The 23,308-nt window shown below is 42.6% G+C and overlaps 1 protein-coding gene across 1 annotated transcript in view; it reads left to right on the top strand.

The window, feature by feature from the left end:
• Nucleotides 1-2,704: 2,704 nt before the first annotated feature.
• Nucleotides 2,705-23,308, top strand: part of PNISR (PNN interacting serine and arginine rich protein) — a 39,043-nt gene continuing 18,439 nt past the window's right edge. Inside the window, exons 1-5 of the mRNA XM_006118432.2 lie at nucleotides 2,705-2,834; nucleotides 12,818-12,922; nucleotides 15,259-15,444; nucleotides 19,059-19,282; nucleotides 23,087-23,273. Of these exons, the coding sequence (XP_006118494.2) occupies nucleotides 12,835-12,922; nucleotides 15,259-15,444; nucleotides 19,059-19,282; nucleotides 23,087-23,273 (685 nt within the window). The 5' untranslated portion in view covers nucleotides 2,705-2,834; nucleotides 12,818-12,834. The remainder of the gene's footprint in view (nucleotides 2,835-12,817; nucleotides 12,923-15,258; nucleotides 15,445-19,058; nucleotides 19,283-23,086; nucleotides 23,274-23,308) is intronic.

The following is a 23,308-nucleotide window of genomic DNA, read 5'->3' as shown; positions in this document are numbered from 1 at the left end:
GAGTTATTCCTCTCCCCATGAGGAATAAGCCCTCTTGTGTAAGAGCTCTTCCACAAGAAGGCAGTGTAGACAGGCAACATGAATTTCTTGCACAAGAACCCCCTATGGTTAAAATGTCCATCAGAGCTTTCTTGAGGAAGAGAGCATCCACACTGCTATGGATGCTCTTGTGCAAAAGCACATGGCAGTGTGGATGCACTCTTGTGCAAGATTTTTTACACAAGAAGTTCTTGTGCAAGAAGCCTGCAGTGTAGACCTAGCCTGAGTATGCTCTCATCGAAAACTGCACTTTTAGTATTGAGTACTAACAGATGTTCACAAGTGATTAGTAAAACACCTCAGAAATCAATAATTACTGAAGTCTGGAGTAGTTTTCCACACTTCGGGTAGTTGTCGCCACGACAGCCATACAATTGGCCAGTTTTTCAGGTACTGTAGTTGACCCTAAGACGTGTCCACAAAGTGTTCCTGAAAACTCCTTCTAGACCATACTTTTTTTACTATTTAATTGGGATAGTGTAACAAAAACATGTCAATTAAAGAAATCCCCTAATAGACACCTTTGCTATCCAGATCAACAGGAAGTGCCACTCGTGTTGTTCATGGCAAAGTCACTGCCCAGGGTATCTCTTGGATGCTTTCCTGCTACCATGGATAAATCAGCTGTATTATGCTTTTCCCCTATTCTGCTAGTCCATGAGGTTCTGATGAAGATCAAGCGCAACTGGGACTGAATCATTTTCATAGCTCCAGCATGGCTAAGGCCATGCTAGTTCACCACTGCTCTTTCGGTGGCAGCCCCACATCTGCTTCCTTTACATCCAGACTTGATCACAGTCGGTTGCCCCATCCAAACCTTAGCTCTCAGTCTGGGAGAGGAGGTGATCTGGTTTTGTTAGGTAGTAAGAAGCTCTCTATCAAGGTTACTTACCTTGCAAAATAGAAGCAGTTCTCCATCTGGTCTTCCTAGAGCCCAATTTCGCTGTCACATTCTTCACTCCAGGTGTCTCTTCTCCTGTGTGATGTCTGTTTCCTGAAGGAGTTAGCAGTTATACCCTCAGATTAGAGAACCCATTCCTTCCTGGAACCTAAACCTCATCTTATCAAAGCTTATGTATTCCCCATTTGAGCTGCTAGTAACATGCTCATTAACACATCTTTCTAAAAGATGGCCGCCTCAGTGGTCATCACGTCAGTCAGAAGGCTGTTGGAGCTCCATGTTTCACATCAGAACCACTGTACCTTGATTTTTTTTTTTAAATGATAAGGTGCACTTACACCTGCAATCTCTTTCCTCCTGGAAATGATTCACAGTTCCATTGCAGTCAAGCAATTTTCAGTTTGGTTTTCTGCCTGAAACCGCATGTGAATAGAGGAGCAATGTCTTCACTCATTAGATATGAGGCAGGTCCTAGTGTTCTACAGAGAAAGGACTGAGACATTCTATAGATCTAGCCAGCTGTTTATAGTGGTAACTAATAGGCTTGGAGGCCTTCCTCTCTCTGCTTAGAGAATTTTATTCTTTGTATTATGATCAGGCAGGTGCTCCGCCTCCAATTAACCTGATCATTTGTTCTATGAGATCGCAGGCATTGTCAGCTGCTTTCTCAGTGCAGGTCCCTATTCAGGACATCTGCAATTTGGGCATCAGTGCACATTTTCTCAGCACGCGACCTCATCATTCAACAGGCCAGAGATGACACCAGCTTTGGCTTATGGCAAGAGTATCTATGTAAGGAAAGCTATAGGTTGTGGTTGTCTGGGTGTAGGAAGTGTAGAGGTTGCATGTATGTGTGTGTAAGAGGATGAGTTATGGTGAACAGAGGTGTGTTTTAGTGAAGAGAAGGATACAGGATGTAGCAAGAGGTCTGTGTGCAGCAAGGAGTATGGAATGAGACAAAAGTGTGTCTGCCTGGAGGGAAATGGGTTGGGGTGGGAATGTATACAAAGAGGAAGGTAAATGTTGATGGTGTACCTGGGGAGAGGGTTGAGGGATCTGTATGGTACAGGTTGTGTGGGTGAGGAATAGGGGCTGGTATAGGGTGGCTATGAGAAAGGGGGTGGTGTGAGATGGCTGCGAGGGCGGATATAGGTCGGGGTGAGGTGGGTAAGGAATGAGGATTGTGGGAGTGGGGCGGGTACAGCATGTAGTGGGGTAGAAAGTGTGGGAGGATCAGGGAGGAGGACAGGCGTTGTGTGGGGGTGTAGGGGCTAGGTAGGAGCGTGACAGGTCACGGTGAGGGAGACTGGGTGAAGCGGGTGGGGTGTGGTGATGAGGCTGGGGGAGCGACGGAGTAGGGGGCGGCACGTGGCAGAGATGGAAGGGGGCACAGGTGAGGCTGTAGGAAAGCAGCATGGAGTGGGGAGGGGAGAGAGGCTGAGGAGTTGATCGGGCGGCTGTTGTAGCTCAGTTCAAGATACCTCCCGTTGCCCAGCAGCAGCGTTTTGCGGTCGCTGCCGAAGCCACAGGGGTTTCTCCGCCCTACGTTGTAGGCGTGACAGCGGTGCAGTCACCCTCGGTAGGCGGGTTAGGCGTGGAGCTTGCCCTTGCTAAAGATGGCTGCAAGCCTCCTTCCCCTTAGTAAAGAGGGCGATTGCTAAGGCGTTGCCGACGACCAGTCTGTTGCCCACATTAAAGATGGCGGCCGAGAGCGTTCACCCTGCCCAGGAAGCGGTCAGCTCAGTGACGCACTTTTCACTACCGGGTGAAAGCCAGCGGGCGCCATGTTGTCTTGTTCGTGAAGACGAGGAGTAAAGGGGGGAGGAAGCGGTGGTGGCGGTGAAGGAGACGTCGCAGCTCCGCTTGTGACCGGCGGGGGGAGGAGAGGGCGCATGTAAGTAACTGGGCGGGCGGCGCTTCTCGCAGAGACCGGGGGCTGCAGCGACCGGCACCGCCGCCCCGCGGAGCCGAGGGGGGAGGAGCTGCAGGGCGCTCGGCGCGGTTGTTCGAGTAGCTCGTGGCTAGCGCGAGGCTCCCTCTGCCCTTGGGGGGGATTTACGTTCCGATGAGGAAAAGCATCTTGCACCCCCGTGGCGGTTGGCACTTGCGCATGCGCTGCGAGAGAGAGCTGGGGTACAACCGAGGTGACTGGAGAAAGTGGTCCCCAGTTTCTCGCGGTGCGCATGCGCTGCTGTCCTGAGGGTGGGCGGGGGGATATGCAAGATACTGATGGAGACGGGTCTCATAATCCCGTATTGCGCATGCGTGAGTGGTCAACTTGGGCAGAACCCAATGGGCTGGAGCGCGTGGCACACGGTGCTATGCAAGCGGGAAGGGAAACCCTTTGTTGATGTCTCTGCCGTGTGCCTGTAGGCGTGGGAGACCTGCCCCTTGTGTCCAGGGCTGCTTCTGAACCGTAGTTGAGCCATCCTGGTTACTGGTTTGCATACACTCAGGCTGTGCTGTGTTTAGGTCGCAGAGACGGTTCTGCCTCGGGCTGTGCCTTGTTCACTTGCAAGACAGTGAGTAGCAGTAGAGCTAGGTTCATGGTCTGCCTGATGGAAAAACACAAACCCTTCTTTTTTTAGCTTAAAGAGAGCTGCTTCAGCTGCTAGCTGTAATACTTGTTGATACAGTGATGTAGTGTTATTTTGGTGCGCTAATGACCAACGCATGAATACTTACGAGTGAGGTTTTTTTCAGTAACAGCCTTAGGATTCTATAACTGGTAAATTAACAGGATAACTCTTTTAAATGCTTAATATGAAATATATATTGTGTTGCATCTTCACTTCTGATGATCATTACATTCATGGCTCCTAAGGAGCAGTATTACCAATATTATAATTTGCAAAATGCCTATACTTAGTTGAACAGCTCAGCAGAGATGTAACTTTTCTAAATGCTGTAATCAGATCTCAAGCTTTCAATCTTTACTCCTGTTGAGTGAGTAATACTTACACTTGCAGTTCCATGGAGCGGGACTGCTTGTGTGAACACAAGCATCAGAAGAGTAGCCGTGTTAGTCTGAATCTGCATAAACAATGAGAAATCCTGTGGCACCTTACAGAATAACAGCTTTATTGGAGCATAAGCTTTCGTGGTCAAAATGCATCTGACAAAGTGGATGTTTGCTCACGAAAACTTATGCTCCAATAAATCTGTTAGTCTATAAGGTGCCACAGTACTTCTCATCGTGTATGAATACAGTAAATCTTTATGTAGCACCCATTTTTTACATATCATAGTTTTGTTTTAGTGACCTATTACTTTTATGTTGTGTGTACTATTTTTATGTAGCATGCTCATGATAGAGGGCTTTGGGTATAGAGGGAGCTCAGAGCAAGGAGATGGGGCACTAGAAAGTGCTCCTCATGCCTGCTGTTCCTGGCAGAGATGTGGCCAGGGTGGCTCTATGCGCTGCCCCCCTCCCTCCCGGAGTGTTGTCTATGAGCAGAGGCAACATGCAGAGCCGCCTGGTCACATCTTCGCCTCCTGCAGACACACGGAATCCCCTGAGGTGAGCACTCCCCAGAACTGGTACCCCGTGATCCCTCCCAAGTCCCACACACCCAGCCCTTAGGCCCCCAACTTGACAATTTTATCATTTATGGGAATGTAATACTGTTTTTCCTGTTTATTCTTAGTTTATATTGTGCATTTTCGTATACACACAGATTTCTAGGAACATAATTACCCTGATGTGTAAGGATTTAGTGATGTACTGCTTGCTGTGAATAAGGACTGAGGGTTTGGGTCCTTAATTATGTAGCCGTTGTTCCACTGAAAACTGGGAGCTGTCTGATTTGGAGAAATGTAACCTCATAGTGTCTAATGTATTATTTCTTCTGTTACTATCATGCTTGTAATTGTCTTCTCTGAAATACACAATAAAAGCCTTCCGCTCAGGATGGGGAGGAATGTAACATGTTCTTGCTTTAAAATGAAACCCCCAGTTTCAAGCAGGTTAGGCCTTTGATTTGGTTCATCCATATGCAAAGTAAGATTTTGTAGGGGCAGGTGCCTCCAGTTTCTTTCTCTCCTTCCGGGGTTGGCAAATCAGGTATGAATTCATAAGGTTACTATTGACAGGTTACATTTTGCCTTGGGCCTTGGATGGGTTTTACATTTATTTTGCTAGCCAAGTATTGTAAGAGTTCCCTTCTTTGGTGCACAGATATTACTTATGTATCTAGCAGTGTACCTCATCAGTATGCTTGGTTTCGGTAGAAAACAGATTCTTCAGGAAGCATATTACAGTCTAAAAATAGACTGATCGTACTATTCAGAAATGCAGTATGTTAGATGATCTCTTGAAAAATCCAGTGCCAGTTCTCTCAATTGGGATGTCTTGTTTTCACTTCTTTGTGCACCCATCAATTTTTTTCTGAATGTTTTCTAAATTGAGTAGAATTTTTACCACAACTTTTAAAAAAAATCTTGTGTAAACTTACAGTCCTGCAGCTGTTTATATATCAATGTAATCATCTATATAAGAATTTAAGAAGAGTTTTGATATGTTTGTTACATTAGTCACAGATTTGTGAGGTTATGTAATCCACAGACAGGTGAAGAAATATGGCAGGTTATGGTGACTTGAAATTACCTGAGTGTGTTCATCTTTATCTCACCAAACATCAGAAAATGCATATAAGACAGTGCAGTTGTCCATTTTTTGCCCTCTGTTACAGAGGCAGCTTCGCGAGGCTGCAGCTGGCTTCCTGGGAGCCAATGCACACCAGGAAACGGCTTTTAAGCTGGCTCCCAGCACGCACTGGCTCCCGCCTGCATCCCTGCTCCTGTAGAGCAGGCTGTTGTTCTACACTGCTGCCTCTAAGACAGAGGCAGCAGTGCCAGGCAGCAGCTGGCTTTTAAGGCAGTTCCAAGCACATGACGGCTCTTGGCCGTGCTCCTGGGGAGCCAGCTGCCACCCCGCTGATGCAGAGTGCGGCCAGGAGCCTGCATGTAATCGTTAACCGTATAATCTGTCTCTGGGAGACAGACCCATAGTCTCCTATAGACAACTACCTAACCTCAAGATGATTCTTACCAACAACCACAGGACATACCACACTAGTACCTTCCCTTGCAACAAACCCTGTTGCCAGCTTTGTCCACATATTCACTCTGCTGATACCATTATTGGACCTAACCAAGTGAGTTATAAGATCAAGAACACACATTCCTGCGCATTCAGAAATATAATTTATGCAATCATGTGCCGAAAATGTCTGTCTGCTATGTACATTGGACAAACATCTCAGACACTTTGCCAAAGGATCAATGCCCACAAAACAGATATCAGACAGGATCACAAAGAAAAAACAGTTTCTTGCCATTTCAACCAGAAAGGACATTGTCTCAATTACTTGATTACCTGCATCCTGCTTCAAAGGCCTTTTAAGACTACACTTGAAAGAGAATCCTCTGAACTGTCATTCATGCTTAAATTCGACACTTTACACGCAAATTTGAATAAAGACTCTATCTTACCCATTACAAAGATAGCTTCCCCAATTATCACCTGTAATATCATTAGCTCACAGACATTTACCTCCCCCTCTTCCCTCCCTTTCCATCCCCCTTCTGTTCAGAAATTTGATTTATCCTTTTCGTTGTGATCATTTTTTTAAAATTGTATCCTTTGGTATATATGGTTGTGACAATTTTCTTCCACTATTTGATCTGAGGAAGTGGGTCTGGCCCACGAAAGCTCATCACCTATTAAACCATCTTGTTAGTCTTTAAAGTGCTACACAGTCCTGTTTTTTGTTTCAGCTACACCAGACTAACATGGCTACATTTCTATCACTATTTTATATAGCAAAATGCAGGACAATATAGCACTTTAAAGACTAACAAGATGGTTTATTAGATGATGAGCTTTCGTGGGCCAGACCCACTTCCTCAGATCAAATAGTGGAAGAAAGTAGTCACAACCATATATACCAAAGGATAGAATTTAAAAAAATGAACAAATATGAAAAGGACAAATCACATTGCAGAACAGAAGGGGGATGCGGGGGGGTGGGAAGGGGGAGGAAGGAAGGTAAGTGTCTGTGAATTGCTGATATTAAAGGTAGGGAGAGTGGGATGTTTGTGAGTTAATGGTATTACAGGTGATAATTGGGGAAACTGTCTTGGTAATGGGTGAGAAAGTTCAAAGACTTGTTAAGTCCCTGTTGGTAAGTGTCGAATTTTAACATGAATGACAGTTCAGAGGATTCCCTTTCAAGTGCAGATGTAAAAGGTCTTTGTAGCAGAATGCAGGTGGCTAAGTCATTTAGAGAGTGTCCTTTCTGGTTAAAGTGGCAAGAAACTGTTTTCTCTTTGTGATCTTGTCTGATATCTGTTTTGTGGGCATTAATCCTTTGGCGAAGTGTCTGAGATGTTTGTCCAATGTACATAGCAGACGGACACTTTCGGCACATGATAGCATAGATTATATTTCTGGATGCGCAGGAATATGTGTTCTTGATCTTATAGCTCACTTGGTTAGGTCCAATAATGGTATCAGCAGAATGAATATGTGGACAAAGCTGGCAACGGGGTTTGTTGCAAGGGAAGGTACCAGGGTTGGTATTAGTGTGGTATGTCCTGTGGTGGTTGGTAAGAATCATCTTGAGGTTAGGTGGTTGTCTATAGGAGACTATGGGTCTGTCTCCCAGAGCCTCTTTGAGTATGGTATCCTGTTCCAATATAGGCTGTAGTTTATTGATAATGTGTTGGACAGGTTTAAGTTGGGGGTTGTAGGTGATGACAAGTGGTGTTCTATTGTTGTCCTGCATTTTGCTTCAACTACCCCAGACTAACACGGCTACATTTCTATCACTATTTTATATAGGATATTGTGACCATTGTTTTTGGCTGTGGCTGAAGAGAGCACATTGCTATGTTGGGGGGAGATGCACATAGGTGTCTTTTAAGTAATCTCTGTGCTTCCCTCTCTAATGAGCTGGCTGTATGGTGGGTAAGTCCCCACTGTAATTTTGCCAGTTGTGCTTGGCTCCAATAATCTGCCATAGATGTTGAGTTAATTGAGCCATAGGAAAGCACTAGACATGCCATTACACTTACAGCTACGGGTATCAATGTATAGTCAACTTGTACACATGTATTTGGCTTATTGGTTAATCTTTTCAACTAGACACATTCCCCCCTTGCTGCATCTGCTGCCTGCCCTTCTCCCCCCCGCCTCCACCCCCCATCAGAGGCAGTTGTGAGGAGGAGGCTGCCATGTGCCCAGACTTCCCATAGAGGCTGCTATGTATCCCACAGAACAGTCTCTGTCCACAGTGAGCTTGGACCTGCCAAGGGCAGAAGCTGCTTTGCGGCATCATCCCCTGTCTACGGGGGATCTGAGTTCTCCGTGGACAGAGGCTGCTCTGTGGTAGGCGGAGCAGCCTCTGTCCTCGGGGAGCTCCCACTTCCCATGTATGGGATGCTGCCAGACCAGCTTCTGTCCGCAGCCAGCCTGGGTCGCCACAAACAGGCTGCTTTGCAGCAGCATCTTCCGCTCTCTAACCCAGTGTTTCTCAAGCAGTGGCACAAGTACCCTTACGGGTACTTGAGAGAAGGGGGGGGGGGGTTCTTCAACACAACTGAAATTTGGAGAAAACTGAATTTTTGTTGTAAGTTTTACAGCGCTTTATTATTTTTGTACTTTTTATATCCAAAACTTTCATCATCTGCCTGGCTGTAATTAAGTTGTTCAAACATATGTGTTGCGATGGTAGAAAAAAATTGTGTGTCTCTGAAAACTGTAGCTACTAGTTATTTTTTTCAAAAGGGGGTACTTACAGGGTTTTTTTTTTTTTTTAAAAAGGGGTGCTTTATAAAAAAAGGTTGAGAAACACTGCTCTAACCCTCCCTCAGCAGGATCTGTCTTTGGGAGGCTCAGTCTCCCTCTGCCCCTCAGACAGGGGAGCAACAGGCAGCTGATCTGTGCTGGCAGCTGGTTTTTAAACTGGCTCCCCTCACAGACCAGCTCCTCCCTGGCAGCACATGGTGGCAGGGGTCTCCCCAGGAATGGGGCCAGAGCACATTGATAGTCCCCAGGACCGGCAGCCAAATAGTCGTGTAACTCATGAGAATTCATGCGGTTACATGACTATTCAATTACTCTATATCTAGCATCCTTACTTACAGCACCAGATTTCTAGGTAGGCACATAGGAAATTCAAATTCTTTCCTGAACCTTTAATATCCAGTTACTCCTTTGCTAAATGCCAAACTGAAGTACCACTCTATTAGAGGGAAAGTGTCTTGCTTAACATTTGAATGTAGCCAGCAAGAGAGATGTTCAGCTTCAAGCTCCCAGAATCTCTTTGTACACTGAACTGTATTTTCCAGCTATTTACTTCCTTCGCAAAGGGGTTCCACTGTTTCTCTTTGGAAGGGAAATATATTCTTGAACTTAAGCAGCTAACAGGTTAAATGTTACTTTTAGGTTCATTGGGATTTTACATCCCAACTTCACATTCTAGATATATTCTTCACATGGAATTTTGGAATTGGGTTTATTTTAATTGTCTGTTTCAGATAAAATAGATAACTTGCTTCAGATTAACTAACTGCTAGCTATAATCTTAAAATCTTGTCACTTCACAGTATTACCAGGTCTTACAAAATGCTGGATCTTTGGTAACAAAATACTTTCCTACACTGAGGTGATCCTCCCGTAGCTAGCCAGACTGGCTTGATGACCATAGTCTCCCAGTGGTATATTTCTACAGCACCACATCACGTGGAGGATCTGTTCTCTATTTCACTTCAGCATAACCCATCATTCTCAAAAGGAGCCCCATCCTATACTTGTTTTCTATGGGGCTTATTCCAAAATTAAGTGCACTCTAAGTCAGTCTTAATTTTTTGGTAACTTGGATTCAGATCTGATCAAAATGACACTGGGAGTGCAGAATAGGAGAGAGAATATTAAAAGTTTTAAGAACGCCATACATTTAGAATAGTGATAGAAAAGTAGCCGTGTTAGTCTGGTGTAGCTGAAACAAAATACAGGACTATGTAGCACTCTTGTTAGTCTTTAAAGTGCTACATAGTCCTATATTTTGTTTCACCATACATTTAGTGTTCTGAGGACTCTTCTTGTTGAGTTAATAAAATTTGAAAATTAAAAATTTTAAGGACAGCTGTTAGCCGGCAACTTAGGAGACTGCTGCAATTGCAAATGTGAAATATTTTATTGAACTAAATCTTAAATATAAGTGTTTGTATGATTTAGTTCTTTCCATTCCTAATGTACTGCTTTTGCATCTGCAGCTTGACACAGGTAATAAGTATTATATAATATTTCCTAAATTAATAATCAAGTTTCTAGAAATATCGCACAGAAGTATATCCTCTTAGTTGTGGTAAAATGCTATATTGAGCTGTAAGTTTAACATGTTTTAGTGATCAGAATTGCACCATTGTTTGAAGAAATATGAGTATCAGTGGTAAACTTGAATTAAATCATTTTTTTAGTGATTTAAATCAATGATTTAAATCAATCCACCCTTCAAGTAACTTTTTCTGTCTTTCCGTTATCACAAAAACGAAGTGGCTTCTTATTTACAGATCAAGGAATGTGAATGGTTAACCAGTAACCCTCAACCATACAAGTTATGGATAACCTATGGGAGCTGCTCTAGCCCCGCAGGGTCTGCTGCAGGCAGGGAGCTGCTCCAGCCCACCTGGAGCAGCTCATGCCAGCCAGCTCAGCATGCCACAGGCAGGGGCACTCCAGCCCCCTGCCTGCAGTGGGCCCCACGGGGCTGGAGCGGGCCCCCTGCCGCTGGCAAGGGGGACAATCCAGCTCGCCCCTGTTTAATTGGTTAACCAGTTAAACGTAAAGTTTTGCCAGTTAACTAATTAAATGGGATATTACATCCCTAATCAAGATGCTATTGACTTGTGCACTGTCTTTGTGCTATTAGCAGTCTAGTATGTCCTAAAGTGGTGCCATGGAATAGTACAGTATCTTACTGCAACTATGACATTTTTGTTTTTACTCCTGTAATACAAGGCTACTCAGCTTTGTAAGCTCGGGGGGCCAGAATGATAATCACAGCTCATGCCGAGGGCCACATCTTAAGTGTGGTTGCATATACATGCAAATATATATGCAAATAGCTTCGTGCCTGTCAGTGTGAAAGAACACAAAGATTAAGGCAAGACTACACAACACACAGGCCCCATTTAAGTCAGGTCTGTTGATATTAGTAAAATACAATATTTACCCAATTTCCACCCATGTGACAGCACTTTAATGAGCAATGACAGTCCAGGAATTGAACTACCGCCTCTCCCTGACTTAAGAATTGGTTAAGGACCAAGCAATTAGTCATAATTTGGTTTGTTCATATGTGAGACCCCATAGAGTTACAAGCGACCACGCTGTTTGTAAGTGCAGATCGCATTTGTAATTCAGGGTCCGCCATTTACGACAGCTTTGGTCATAAATGCAAACGGTCATAAGTCGACCGTTTGCAACTTGGGGACTGGCTGTACTAAAATGCATATCAACAGAAGACCATTGCGGGCCGCAAACAAATTCTGTGGGCCGCATGTTACCCACGGGCCGTGTGTTGAGTAGCCCTATTGTAATAAAAAGGTGGTTTAAGTAGTAAAATAAATTCATGCTGGTAATCCCTTTTATAATCTCAAAATTGATCTGGTCTTGTTCAAAGCCTGCACAGTGTTTCACAGCTTCCAAAATTGCATTTTCTCTTACCTGTACTATATGTAATTACATGAATACAATGCATTTTGGTCCTACTTCTACAAGTTACTTTATGTGGGTAAAATCTGTTGTCTGTCTGGAGCCCCAGTAAAGTCCGTGCAGATCAGCTTTCAGCATCAGAACCTTTCTTTGTCGCTTGATAACAGCATTCCTTGTTATGGATGTCCGCGTGTACACGATTAACTGATAAGCCTGGGCGTATTGGTTAATCCTGTTGACGAAATGCATTACCACCATCCCCATCTTGCTATCACTGTATCACAGGCAGTGAGGCGGGGCTGGAAGCAGGAGCCAGTGCCTGTGGGGAGCAAGCTTTTAAACCAGCTCCCCACAAGCACCTGATCTGCCTCCTCTGATAGAGAGGCAGCAGCACAGGTGCGAGGGGGGTAGTAGGAGCCATGCACATGGGGAGGCAGCTTTTAAGCTGGCTCTCTGCATATGCTGACTTCACCTGCCCCCCTCTTGCTGCAGAAGCCAGTGCTGGGAGGAACTGGCTTAAAAGCCTGATAACCTGATCACCAGCTCTGGGGAGCTGGCACCCCTTCTCCCCACCCCACCACTGCTGCCTCTATTAGAGGAAGCAAGGGGGCAGGGAAGCAGGAGCCAGTGCCGTCTCTGCAGTGCACAGAGGGAGGGGGCAAGGGAGGCAGAGCTTCAGTGGTCCTATAGCCAGCACAAACCAGGACTTACTCATTCCTGGCTCGTTCTGGCCCTGGGCATTAGCCCCTCCATGGCTCTGCCTGGTGGCTCTTACTACATTTAAAATACAGAGCTGCAGTAGTCTTGGAACCGTGGCTTGCACCAGCTCTGGGAGTTACCCCTCTGTGGCTCTGCAGTTCAAATATAGAAGCTGGGCTGCCTGCACCCTCAGCTGCTACTACATTTAAACTGCAGAGCCACAGCAGGGGTAGCTCCCAGACCTGGTGCAATCTGGCACAGAGAGCCTTCCCTTATTGACCAATCATGTAGGCAGTACAGTTACCAATTACTCGCTTCTTAACCTCCTTAAACCAGCATTGCTTTGTCAGCATAGCTTTACAAGAATTAAATGTCTCTGTGCAATGTGTAGTGGGCTCACGTTTGTAAAACTTCATGAGTATAACTTCAAAACTAAAATCATTTTTTATTAATTGTAGAATATATAGAGTTAAAGATGTGGGATCAAGGTGGACAGCCTTGGCAGCAATGGCCTTTGAACCAGCAACAGTGGATGCAGTCCTTCCAACATCAGCAAGATCCAAGTAAGTAAATAACTAGATTTGTGCTGTCAAAATACAGTTTAGTTTAATTTTTGAAATTTAGTCCTTGGATTATAGCAGGATTTTGGTTACTCCTTTCTTATATCAGCTATTTCAAAATGGGATTTCTGATGCTCTTTTGAACAAATAGACCATAATGATTCTTAGACACAACGATGCTTATAAGAATTTTTATTTTTTAATTTTTAATCTATTGATGTTTAATATGCACAGTACAAGTAAGCGAATTGATTTGTCTTGGATTGGTATAGTATTGACAGACTATAGTCTGTTCCAGAGGTGGGCAAAGGGGCCTCTGCAGGCTGGATCCAGCCCACCAAGCTGGTGGATCCAGTCTATGGCCACCCTGCCATTCCCGCGTCCTCTCTCTCTCTCCTCCCCCTTCCCCCAGCCAATCGAGACCTGGGGACAGGGGAACACACAAAGTCTCTCCCCTGATGGGTGCGCAGCATCCATGGGAACTGCTAGCTGGCAGCTCTCTTTAGCTGCCACGTTCCCCAGGCCCTGATTGGCCTGGGGCGGGGAAAGCACAAGGTCTCCTCCCCTTGTGGTGCCTAGAGGGAACGGCCAGCTGTTTTAAAACAGCTGGCGATTCTCTCTAGGCACCAGGGTGGGTGGGAGGGAGCAGAAGTTAACATGCTTCCCCACTCCAGGCCAATCAGGATTTATGACGGGAAGGAGCACTAGAAGTCTCCTGGCCCCATGCCTTCTGCCCGAGGCTCAGCCCCTTCTGGGGCAGCCCAAGGCCACTTTATTGCCCACCCCTAGTCTATTCCCAACAGTTAGCCTGCTGTATTCTTGATTTTTGTCACCTTAGTGATTCTTGAAGTCTCTTGGTCTTTCTTTTCAGAAACTTTGGCTTTTGGCCAAACTCAGTCATGAGAAACCTAGCATTTGAAAATGCCTGTGTGGTAAAGTGTGCATGCAGATGTGTTTAAAAATCACTTCAGTGAAAGCTGTTTTGTGTAAACAAATATTTATTTTGGTTACAATAATGCAAATGGTATACAGCATGCTTTTCAAACACATAAGACAGTCCCTGCTCAAATAGAGATGTAAAATCCCGTTTAATTAGTTAATCGGTTAAATGGTTAGGTTTAACTGGTTAAGCACTTAATGAGGATCCTGGCGGGGAGGAGGGGATGTCCACTCCAACCCAGCTGGAGCTGCCCCCAGCTTGCAGGACTGCTGCCTCCTGCCCACAGTGAGCCTTGTGGGGTTGGAGGACTATGGACCAGGAGAACTGGCATCTATTTAAATCTTTACCACAAACAAGTCCTGAACCTTCCTGTGCATGTGTTTCTATAAAATAAAGTGCTTTTCAGATTTAAGGCACTGTATAATTATTAAAATAACTCATTTTAGTGTTGTACAGGACAAAAATTGGTACAGATAGGAATTGTAGAAAAGCAGAAGTGCTCAAAATATATGTGGCTGCAAAAGGTTCTTACAGCTAAACTTATGTCCTCCATAAATAATATATGAAATAAGAATAACACAACAGTGTATGGCAACAAATACATGAATAATGGAAAATGTTCATTTTAAACTAGATGACTAGCAAATGGAGCTCTGTGCTCTTACTTGTATGCATCTGAACATAGATCACTTAAAAATCAGGAGTAATTAATATGTAGTTTTTAACTTTGAAGACTTTTTGAAGTACCTAATATCTATTGTCTGCTGTTTCGTGGCACGATTTCAGTTATTTCTAGTTCCTGTTCTGGTCTCTTCCTTTAATGCAAGGAGTGGTGGTAGGAGAACAAATGTGGAACAAAAAAAAGCAAGTCCGGTATCAAAGCAGAACAAACAATAATTAAGAAAACATTATTGGGAGAGTAGACAAGGTAAAAATGTGAGTTATAAAGAAAAGGGGGGGGGGGGAAGGAGTAGGAACTCAAAAGACCATTATAAGAAGATAAAAGATAACTTTAACACAGACTACAATATTTTCCTTAAACTCAACTTCATGAAGTTTAAAATTTGCAGTTTACATCTTTTTAAATCTGAATTTGTATTCTTTACTCTCAACAAGAGTAAAACTACCATTCATTCAGGTAATGATAGAAAAACTAACACGGGATATATAGTATAATATATATGTAAAGACACTCCATTGCAACAGTATTCATATACACATTGACATATTTACAATCTGGAATAAAAATTTAATTACCAGTATATGCCATGAGTCTTCTTCAAGGTAATTGTTGTAGATAAATCAAGTGATTCTTTTATGTAGAGAAAATATTTATCACTAGTAGAGCTGTATTTTGCAAATTTAAATACTGAAATGAAGTTTTCTGAATTTGTTTTAGGCCAGATTGATTGGGCTGCGTTAGCTCAGGCATGGATTGCCCAACGGGAAGCTTCGGGGCAGCAGAATGTGGTGGAACAACAGGGAATGATGCCAAACGGACAGGATATTTCTGGAATAGAACCTGGCCCAAACAACCATAGTAATTTTCAGGGGGATCCCAACTTCAACAGAATGTGGCAGCCAGGTTTGTTTGTTTGCTTTTCCTCCCCACTCCCTCTCATGTTTTAGTTTTTTATCTGGCAATTTGATGTGTGTGAACATTTATTTATATTATGCCATGTTTCTGTTTTCTGTGTGGATGTCACCCTGCCTACTACATTATCCACTTACTTTTGCTAACATGTCTACATTCAACACAGAGCTGGTTCAAGGATGGTAAGGTGTACAACCGTTAAGATTTTACAGCAATATATAATCATCTGAAATTTTCGAAGGTGCCAGAGTGTGTGTATATAATAGTCTTTGTTGGGTTTTGTCTTTGAATTTTAATATAGTATGGTAAATGGATGTTTGGTAATAGCTCCTCCCTAGAATTCAATTACTTGTTTCCTTTCTTATTCCCAGGTTGGTAGGAGCTGGAGCATTTAAGGGCACAGTGTGCTTCTGAGGAAGAAGCCATCTATTATCACTCTTACAACTTTTTTATAGCTGTTTTGGGCAAAGTTGTTGCATAACCTGTCAAAAAGTTCTGTCCAGTACTTGACTGGTGAATACTTGCTGTAATGTTCCTTCAAGGTACAACAGGTTGGATGGAGACCAGAAAGGGCAGAGGGCTCTTTGTGAAATATACTTTTACTGTATCTATATTGTTTTTTGAGGTTATCCTCTCTCCCAAGGTCTTTCCCTACCCATGTATAAGCACCACTCATGGAGTGCCCATAGTTAAGATTAACCAAACTTTTAGAATAAAATGGGTCACTTTCAATTAATTTTAATTTGCTCAAAAATTTAATTTTTGGTTGAAACATATACATTTATTCTTATCAAGGAGAATTTTTGTCCTGAAAGTTTCATTTAAAAAAAAAATACATGAGTTTAAGCACAGAAATAGAATTATTGCTGTTTTACTGCTAAGAATTATTTCACAAACATTGTCTTTTTTAATTTTTAAAAAAGAGATCTAGCACATCTGTAAAATGTCATGGCAATATGAAATTTGGCAAGAATGCATTTTATAAGTCTGTAGGTAGTTTTATTGGGCCATTGACAATTGCATTTGATTTTATAGCTACAAGAGAGGAGGAGGGAATTCCCAAATCTGCAAATGTACATTAAATTATTTTAAAAGATTAAAACAGTGATTTCCCCAAGTTCCATTGGCATGCTGGCAAATGCGCCTATGTGAACTGAGTGGAATTCTTTATTTAAATAGACCATCACTGGTTAAGCTTGCATATGTACCACAAAGTTGTATAGAAAGTAGTTTGAAAGGTGGAATTTATGTATGTAAGGTGAAAACCACAAAGCTGTTCCTCTTTTTCTAAGTCCCTGAACTGGGACACAGAAGATCCAGGGGAGTCATGGCTGCAGTATACAGGACTACAGAGAGTCTGAGTAGTTCTTTTCACAGGGCAGCCAGGGGAGCGGCAGTAAGTAGGGCAGTTGTCAGGGCTGTCCAAACTACTCCGGAGCAGCCACAGAGTGCAAAGGTATCTTAAGAGCATCTTAGTTCTTCCATCCCAAGTATCAAGTTCTTCGTTGCCATCTATAAGATGGACAGTACTAATCCGCATAATGTTTTCAAGATTTTGGATTTTTTTCTAGTTCCGAATAGCTTTCTTGTATAGTAAACTTAAAGAACTTAACATAGAAATGTTGAATTATTGTTGAGTGTCTATGTTACTATTGGGGTACTAGGGAATTTTTATATAATTTAATATTTTTGTCCATGACTTGGGAATAAAATCATTACTGATCAGGTTTGAGATTGGAGGAATGGTAAATAATTGTTCTGTCAGTAACCTGACTTCTTAATCTGACTTAGTGGGTAAGCTGGATGCAAGCAAGCAATATACATTTCAGTACAGGTAGGAGTTCCCTGGTTTGGCACCCTCAGGACTTGAGTACAGGCAGTCCCCGGGTTACGTCAGTCCGACTTAAGTCGGACCTCTAGTTACGACCGGAGGGGGGGTGCATCTAGTGCAGGGAGCCTCCCTCACTGTCGCCGCCTCCAGCGGTGTAGGAGACGCTTTCCCCCAGCAGACCAGGGAGACGCGGAGCGGCTTTTCTCGCCGCGAAGGACGCGGGCGGCGGGACTGCCGAGACGCGCCGTGGTCCTGCCGCCCGCGTCCTCCGCAGCGAGAAAAGCCGCTTCGCGTCTCCCTGGTCTGCTGGGGGGGGGGGCGCAGCTAGTGTGCCCCCCCGCAGCAGACCAGACTTTTCTCGCCGACGCCTGGCGTAGAGCAGCTGGGGGGCTGCCGGGTTGGTCGCACAGCGTCGAGGTGCGGCGCTACTGGACCAACCCAGCAGCACCCCAGCTGCTCTGCCCGAGGCGTCCCCAAATCAGCCGCTGCTGAAACTGACCAGCGGCTGACTACAGGAAGCCCGAGGCAGAGCTGCTCTGCCCCGGGCTTCCTGGAATCAGCCGCTGATCAGTTTCAGCAGCGGCTGACCAAGGGTCGGTGGTACCAGACCAACCCAGCAGCACTCCAGCTGCTCTGCCCCAGGCGTGTCCGATTCAGCCGCTGCTGGTCAGTTTCAACTGCTGCTGAATCTGGACACCAATTCCGACTTACATACAAATTCAACTTAAGAACAAACCTACGGTTCCTATCTTGTACGTAATCTGGGGACTGCCTGTATTCCCAAACCACAGAGTTTGCCAGACCAGGGGAGGTCAAGGCTCCCATCCTGGCTGTCGGCCCTGCTCATCCACCAGCCCCGCTGTCTGCAGCCTGGCCGCAGCTGTGCTCCCTGCTGCACTGCTCCAGCCAGGGCAGCATTCCTGGGTGCTGCAGGTCACCCAGGCTGCGTTCCTTGCTGTGGTGGCTCAGCTGGGGCTGCATTCCCTGGCACTGGTTCTGCTACCTATGGCCCCAGTGGGGATGCAGTCCCCACCACCAGCCCCAGCCAGGAGCTCTGCTTTCCACCACAGCAGCCCACTGCTGAGATGGTTGGGCTCCCCACCACCAGACCAACCCCTGAGCCTGGCCAGCCAGGGCTCTTTGATCCAGCAATGTCTGTGGTTCCACCAGACCATGGATGTTGCCGGACCAGAGAGTCCAGGATTTTAGAAGTTTAACCTGTATAGCCAAATGTAAAGTCATACATCTAGGAACAAAGAATATAGGCCATAGTGACAGGATGGGGTACTCTATCCTTAGAAGCAGAAACTCTGAAAAGGCTTGTGTTATGGAGGATAATCAGCTGAAAGTGAGCTTGCAGTACAATACCGTGGCCAGCTTTCCTTAGGATGCATAAATAAGAATCTTATTACTTCTGTGTTTGGTATTGGCTCTAACCACTATTGAAATATAACCATTTCTGGTTTTCATACCTTTAAAGATATTAAGAATTAGAGAAGGTTCAAATAAGAACCAGGAAAATGATTAAAGGATTAGAAATCACTGCTTAATAGTGAAAAACAGATGGAGCTCCAGGAGTCTAGCTTATTATCAAGGAGTAGGTGGAGGGGTAACTTGATCACATCTATAATGTCAGTTTATACGTCTCTGACTCCTCATTGAACAAAAGCTGAAAGTCTTACATTTTAGCACTTTATGAGAGAGACAAATGTTTATAACCTACCAAAGTCTAATTGTTAATGTCATACTGAATTTTATTCTAAATTCTGAACAGAATGGGGAATGCCTCACCAACCTCCACATCCGCCTCCAGATCAGCAATGGATGCCTCCAGCTCCTGGCCCAATGGAAATTGTTCCTCCATCTGAAGACAGCAACAGTCAGGATAGTGGGGAATTTGGCCCTGACAACAGGCATATATTTAACCAGAACAATCACAACTTTGGGGGACCACCCGATAACTTTGCAATGGGGCCAGTGAACCAGTTTGACTATCAGGTGAAACACATTTGTTACTTTAATATTGTTGACGTGCAGAGTCCCTTCTGTGGAAGTGTTCCTCTAAGAATATCTAGCAGTGACGCTTACTCTTCATTTCTACGAACAACAAGAAGTTTATAGCTGTTAAATCTTAGCAGCTAAGCTACATTTTAACATGCAAAATATAGTACACATACAAAAGAAGACTTTAGAATTTTCAGTTCTGAGCTAACAAGATTTTTTCCATACAAATAATGATAAACGGTTATGTGAAAGATTAAAATGATTCAGTGTTTTCCAGTATATCATTAATATGACAAAGTTATGTAAAGGAAAAGAGCATTAAATAAAGGTCAGAAAATCATATATATAAATATACTAGAAAATGTACTATAGAATATAGTCCTGCATTTGCGGGGAGGTAGACTGGATGATCCAACTGGTATTTTCCATCTCTATCATCTTTGAGTCTATGAATAAACAGTTATATATATTTTTTAAGATTACATCTATTTTTTCTTTACTCTTGCAGACCAGATATGTGCAGTGTATGTAAAGAATAGATTTTTTAAATATATTATAATGAGTTGTATTAGCCAACTCTCTATCCAAATAATTTATTTTAGATTATTTTTCCAATTTTCAATGGTGTTGTGCTCAAACCTGTTAAAATAGATTTTAAGCACACACTACCTTTTGGAACATCTACCTTGTATTCAGAGACAGTAGAAATCTGTGGGGAAGACTGACAAAAGGTATAAGAATTTCTTTCTATTTTCTGTCCTACTTTTTCTATTCTTAAATTGTGGTTATGTCAGGCAACATTGTTAGATAGGGTTTCCAGCTCTGCAGAATTGGTCTGGAGATTCCAGGAGTTAAAGATTGTCTCATGATGACAATCCAACCAAGTACTCCAGGAATACATCCAACCAAAATTGGCAAGCCTATTGTTAGATGTGAGGTAAAGACAGAAGTCTTCTGTTTGCTGTTACTATTCAAAATTTTATAGAAAACTCAAAATCCTGTAAAAATGGTACTAAAAGTCCTCACTGCAGCAGATGATGCAGCAAATGGTATTTAAAATTATAGTGGAAATACTAAATGTCTTAGGGTATGTCTACACTGCAACACTATTTCAAAATAACTAGCGCTATTGCGAAATAAATTTAGTCCACGTCTATACAGGAGTTATTTCGAAATAGTGTCAAAGTACTGTCAAGCTGGAGGACGACTTACTCCAACTCCTGTAACCCTCATTGTACAAGGAATAAAGGAAGTCGGAAGAAGAGTGCTCTGTTTTGAAATAAGTGCTGTGTAGATGCTCCCTGTTTCGATATAAGCTTTTTTGAAATAAAATACACACTTGACGTAGCTCAGTTTGCATAGCTTATTTCAAGTTAAGCCCTACAGTGTAGAAGCACCCCTAGTTATTTGAATAATCAAAAGAATATCTTAAAGGGGTATCTTGTTAGTCTGTAACTTAAAAAATGGGTAGTCCTCTGGCACTTCAGAGATTAAGAAAAAATATATAGTATCATGAGCTTTCATGGGTAAAATCCACTTCATCAGATAATGAGCTCAAAAGTATATCATAAACCGCAGTAGCTAAGAACTGATTTAAAAAGAAACAAAACATTATTTTAAACTTAAAACATTTTTCTGGTTTTAAAAAAAACACATTTAACATTAAATTTCAAGTTTTAAGACTTCATACAATTGTCTTAATTTAAATTGAATTATTGTAATGTTTATAATTTATAAATATTAATCTGTATATGTTTTCTTCCAAAGTCTTAAAGGAAGTCACATTTAGTGAGATGGTGGGAATCATTAACTATGCACCTGGAACCAGAGTTTATTGAAGTACTGTGCCCGCTTTTAATAGCAGTAGCAGATACTAGAGTTTTCTTCATTTTGGATTATTCAGATAATTCTATGACTAGTTTTAACAAAAGTTGAAAATTTGATTGCAGTCGAAAAATAAAAAAGCTTGTTTTCCTCTTCCAGTCTGAATAAAAACTTTGTGAAATAATGGGGACCTGCTACACGTTGAACCTCTCTAGTGTCAGCATCTTTGGGACCTGACTGGTGCTGAACCAGAAAATTTTCCAAATCACAAGTCGATATTGTCCAGCAGCGTTGCCAACACTTCCACTGTTTACTGGGCTCTTGGAAGACGTTTAAGGGTACATTCGAACTATATAACAGCATAGAACATTGAGAGCCAGGACTGTTGGCTGTAAACAAACTTTATGGGACCGCAGGAAACTTTGCCACACCTATGATAATTGGACATCTGGCTAACTGAAATCCTGTTGGACCACAGATATTGCCAGATTAGAGATTGCTGAACTAGAGAGGTTCAACCAGTAGTTGTAAAATCTTGAAGGCCATGATAACCAGAAACAATCAGTTCAATTTATTAACTACAGATAACTGTTGTTTTTATTTATTTTTATTGTTTTTATGCCTACTAACACTAGTGATGGCCAGAATAAAGTTCTTTTCTTAATCAGTTTTTATCAAAACATGTTTTGCATTTAACTTTTTTTGTGTGTCTAGCACACTTGAAGTAGTTTAAGTTAACTAATAAAAAATTAAAATGCTGCTTTTGTGCATTTTAAATTTTAGTTTACGTGCAAATAGTTTGACAGAAATCACACACACAAATGAACCTAATAAATAAATGTCATTCATATAATATATACCATTTAAAGCATAATAAAACATTAAAACAGTTAAAAACCATGTTAAGCTATATAAATGTATAGAGATATAGTGTGTCCTGTGGTTACCAATGAGTAATACCAAATTTAGTATAAAGAATATATGTACTTGCAGGTAAAGATACATTAATTAATAACCAATGAGAACCAACTTTTTAATAGAAAATAAGAAATACAAATGCAATACACGATTAAAATCTATTTTAATCATGGTTTCCTGTTTGCTCATTTAAATCATGCCAAAATTGGTAATTTAAATAATTTTAACTTATCCGAACTAAGTTAATTTTAACTTAACCTATCCGAAAATATTTGATACTTGTAGCCTTATATCTATATACAGTCCTTGGAAATGTATCTAATGGCTGTTTTTAGGCTCCAACTATATATTCACTCATCTGAGCCACAACTTTGCAACTCTGAATTGCATGGCAACTTGGTCTGTACGCCAGGGCTGTACCAAACTTGCCTAATAATGTATGTGTCATTTTTATCAACCATTATGTATATTTTTATTTGTAATATCCTTCATAAATGAGTGAAGACTGCAGGTGAAGTACAACAATGAGCAACAAAAATTTGGAGCTTTTCGCCTTTGTCCTCAAATTGTAGTTGTAGGAAAAGGATGATTGCAGGCTCATGCTTGAGGGCTCTTTATGCTGCTTTAGCCATCAGGCTGCACTTTGTGCCCCCAGCTTTAACTGAGCATTCTACTGATAGTTGGTAGGGATTTGTGTAATATTGATCGCAGCTAGATAGGAATCAGACTTCAGTTTTAATGGCCGAGAGAGAGTTGTTTGCGGCCCATTCACAGATTCATTATTGGCTTATATTCTAAAATCTATTTTCAAAACCTGGTCTTAAATAAGTCACTTTTTAAATAAAAATGAAAGTTTAGACATTTTAGATAAAAATATTTAGAAAACAGATAGAAAGACCATAGCTAGGGAGAAAAATCCGTGATTTTAGTTTAGATTTCTGTTCCACTTACAAAATACACGCATGTGCATGCATACATGCTATATGGAACCCCAGGAATAAGCTTAGAGTATATTGTATTAAATGTGAAGAAAAATGAACTGCATTACTCTTTCAGCATGGGGCTGCTTTTGGTCCACCTCAAGGTGGATTTCATCCACCTTATTGGCAGCCAGGACCACCAGGGCCACCAGGTCCTCCAGCACCATCAGCACCTCCCCAGAATCGAAGGGAAAGACCTTCGTTCAGAGACCGTCAGCGTTCACCTATCGCAATGCCTGTGAAGCAGGAGCCTCCACAGATTGGTACATGTTAACCTAATTTTAATGAAAGAAACCCC

Source organism: Pelodiscus sinensis, chromosome 3 (genome assembly GCF_049634645.1).
Source record: "Pelodiscus sinensis isolate JC-2024 chromosome 3, ASM4963464v1, whole genome shotgun sequence".
NCBI classification, from domain to species: Eukaryota; Metazoa; Chordata; order Testudines; family Trionychidae; genus Pelodiscus; species Pelodiscus sinensis.
This window is presented reverse-complemented; position numbering and strand designations above follow the sequence as displayed.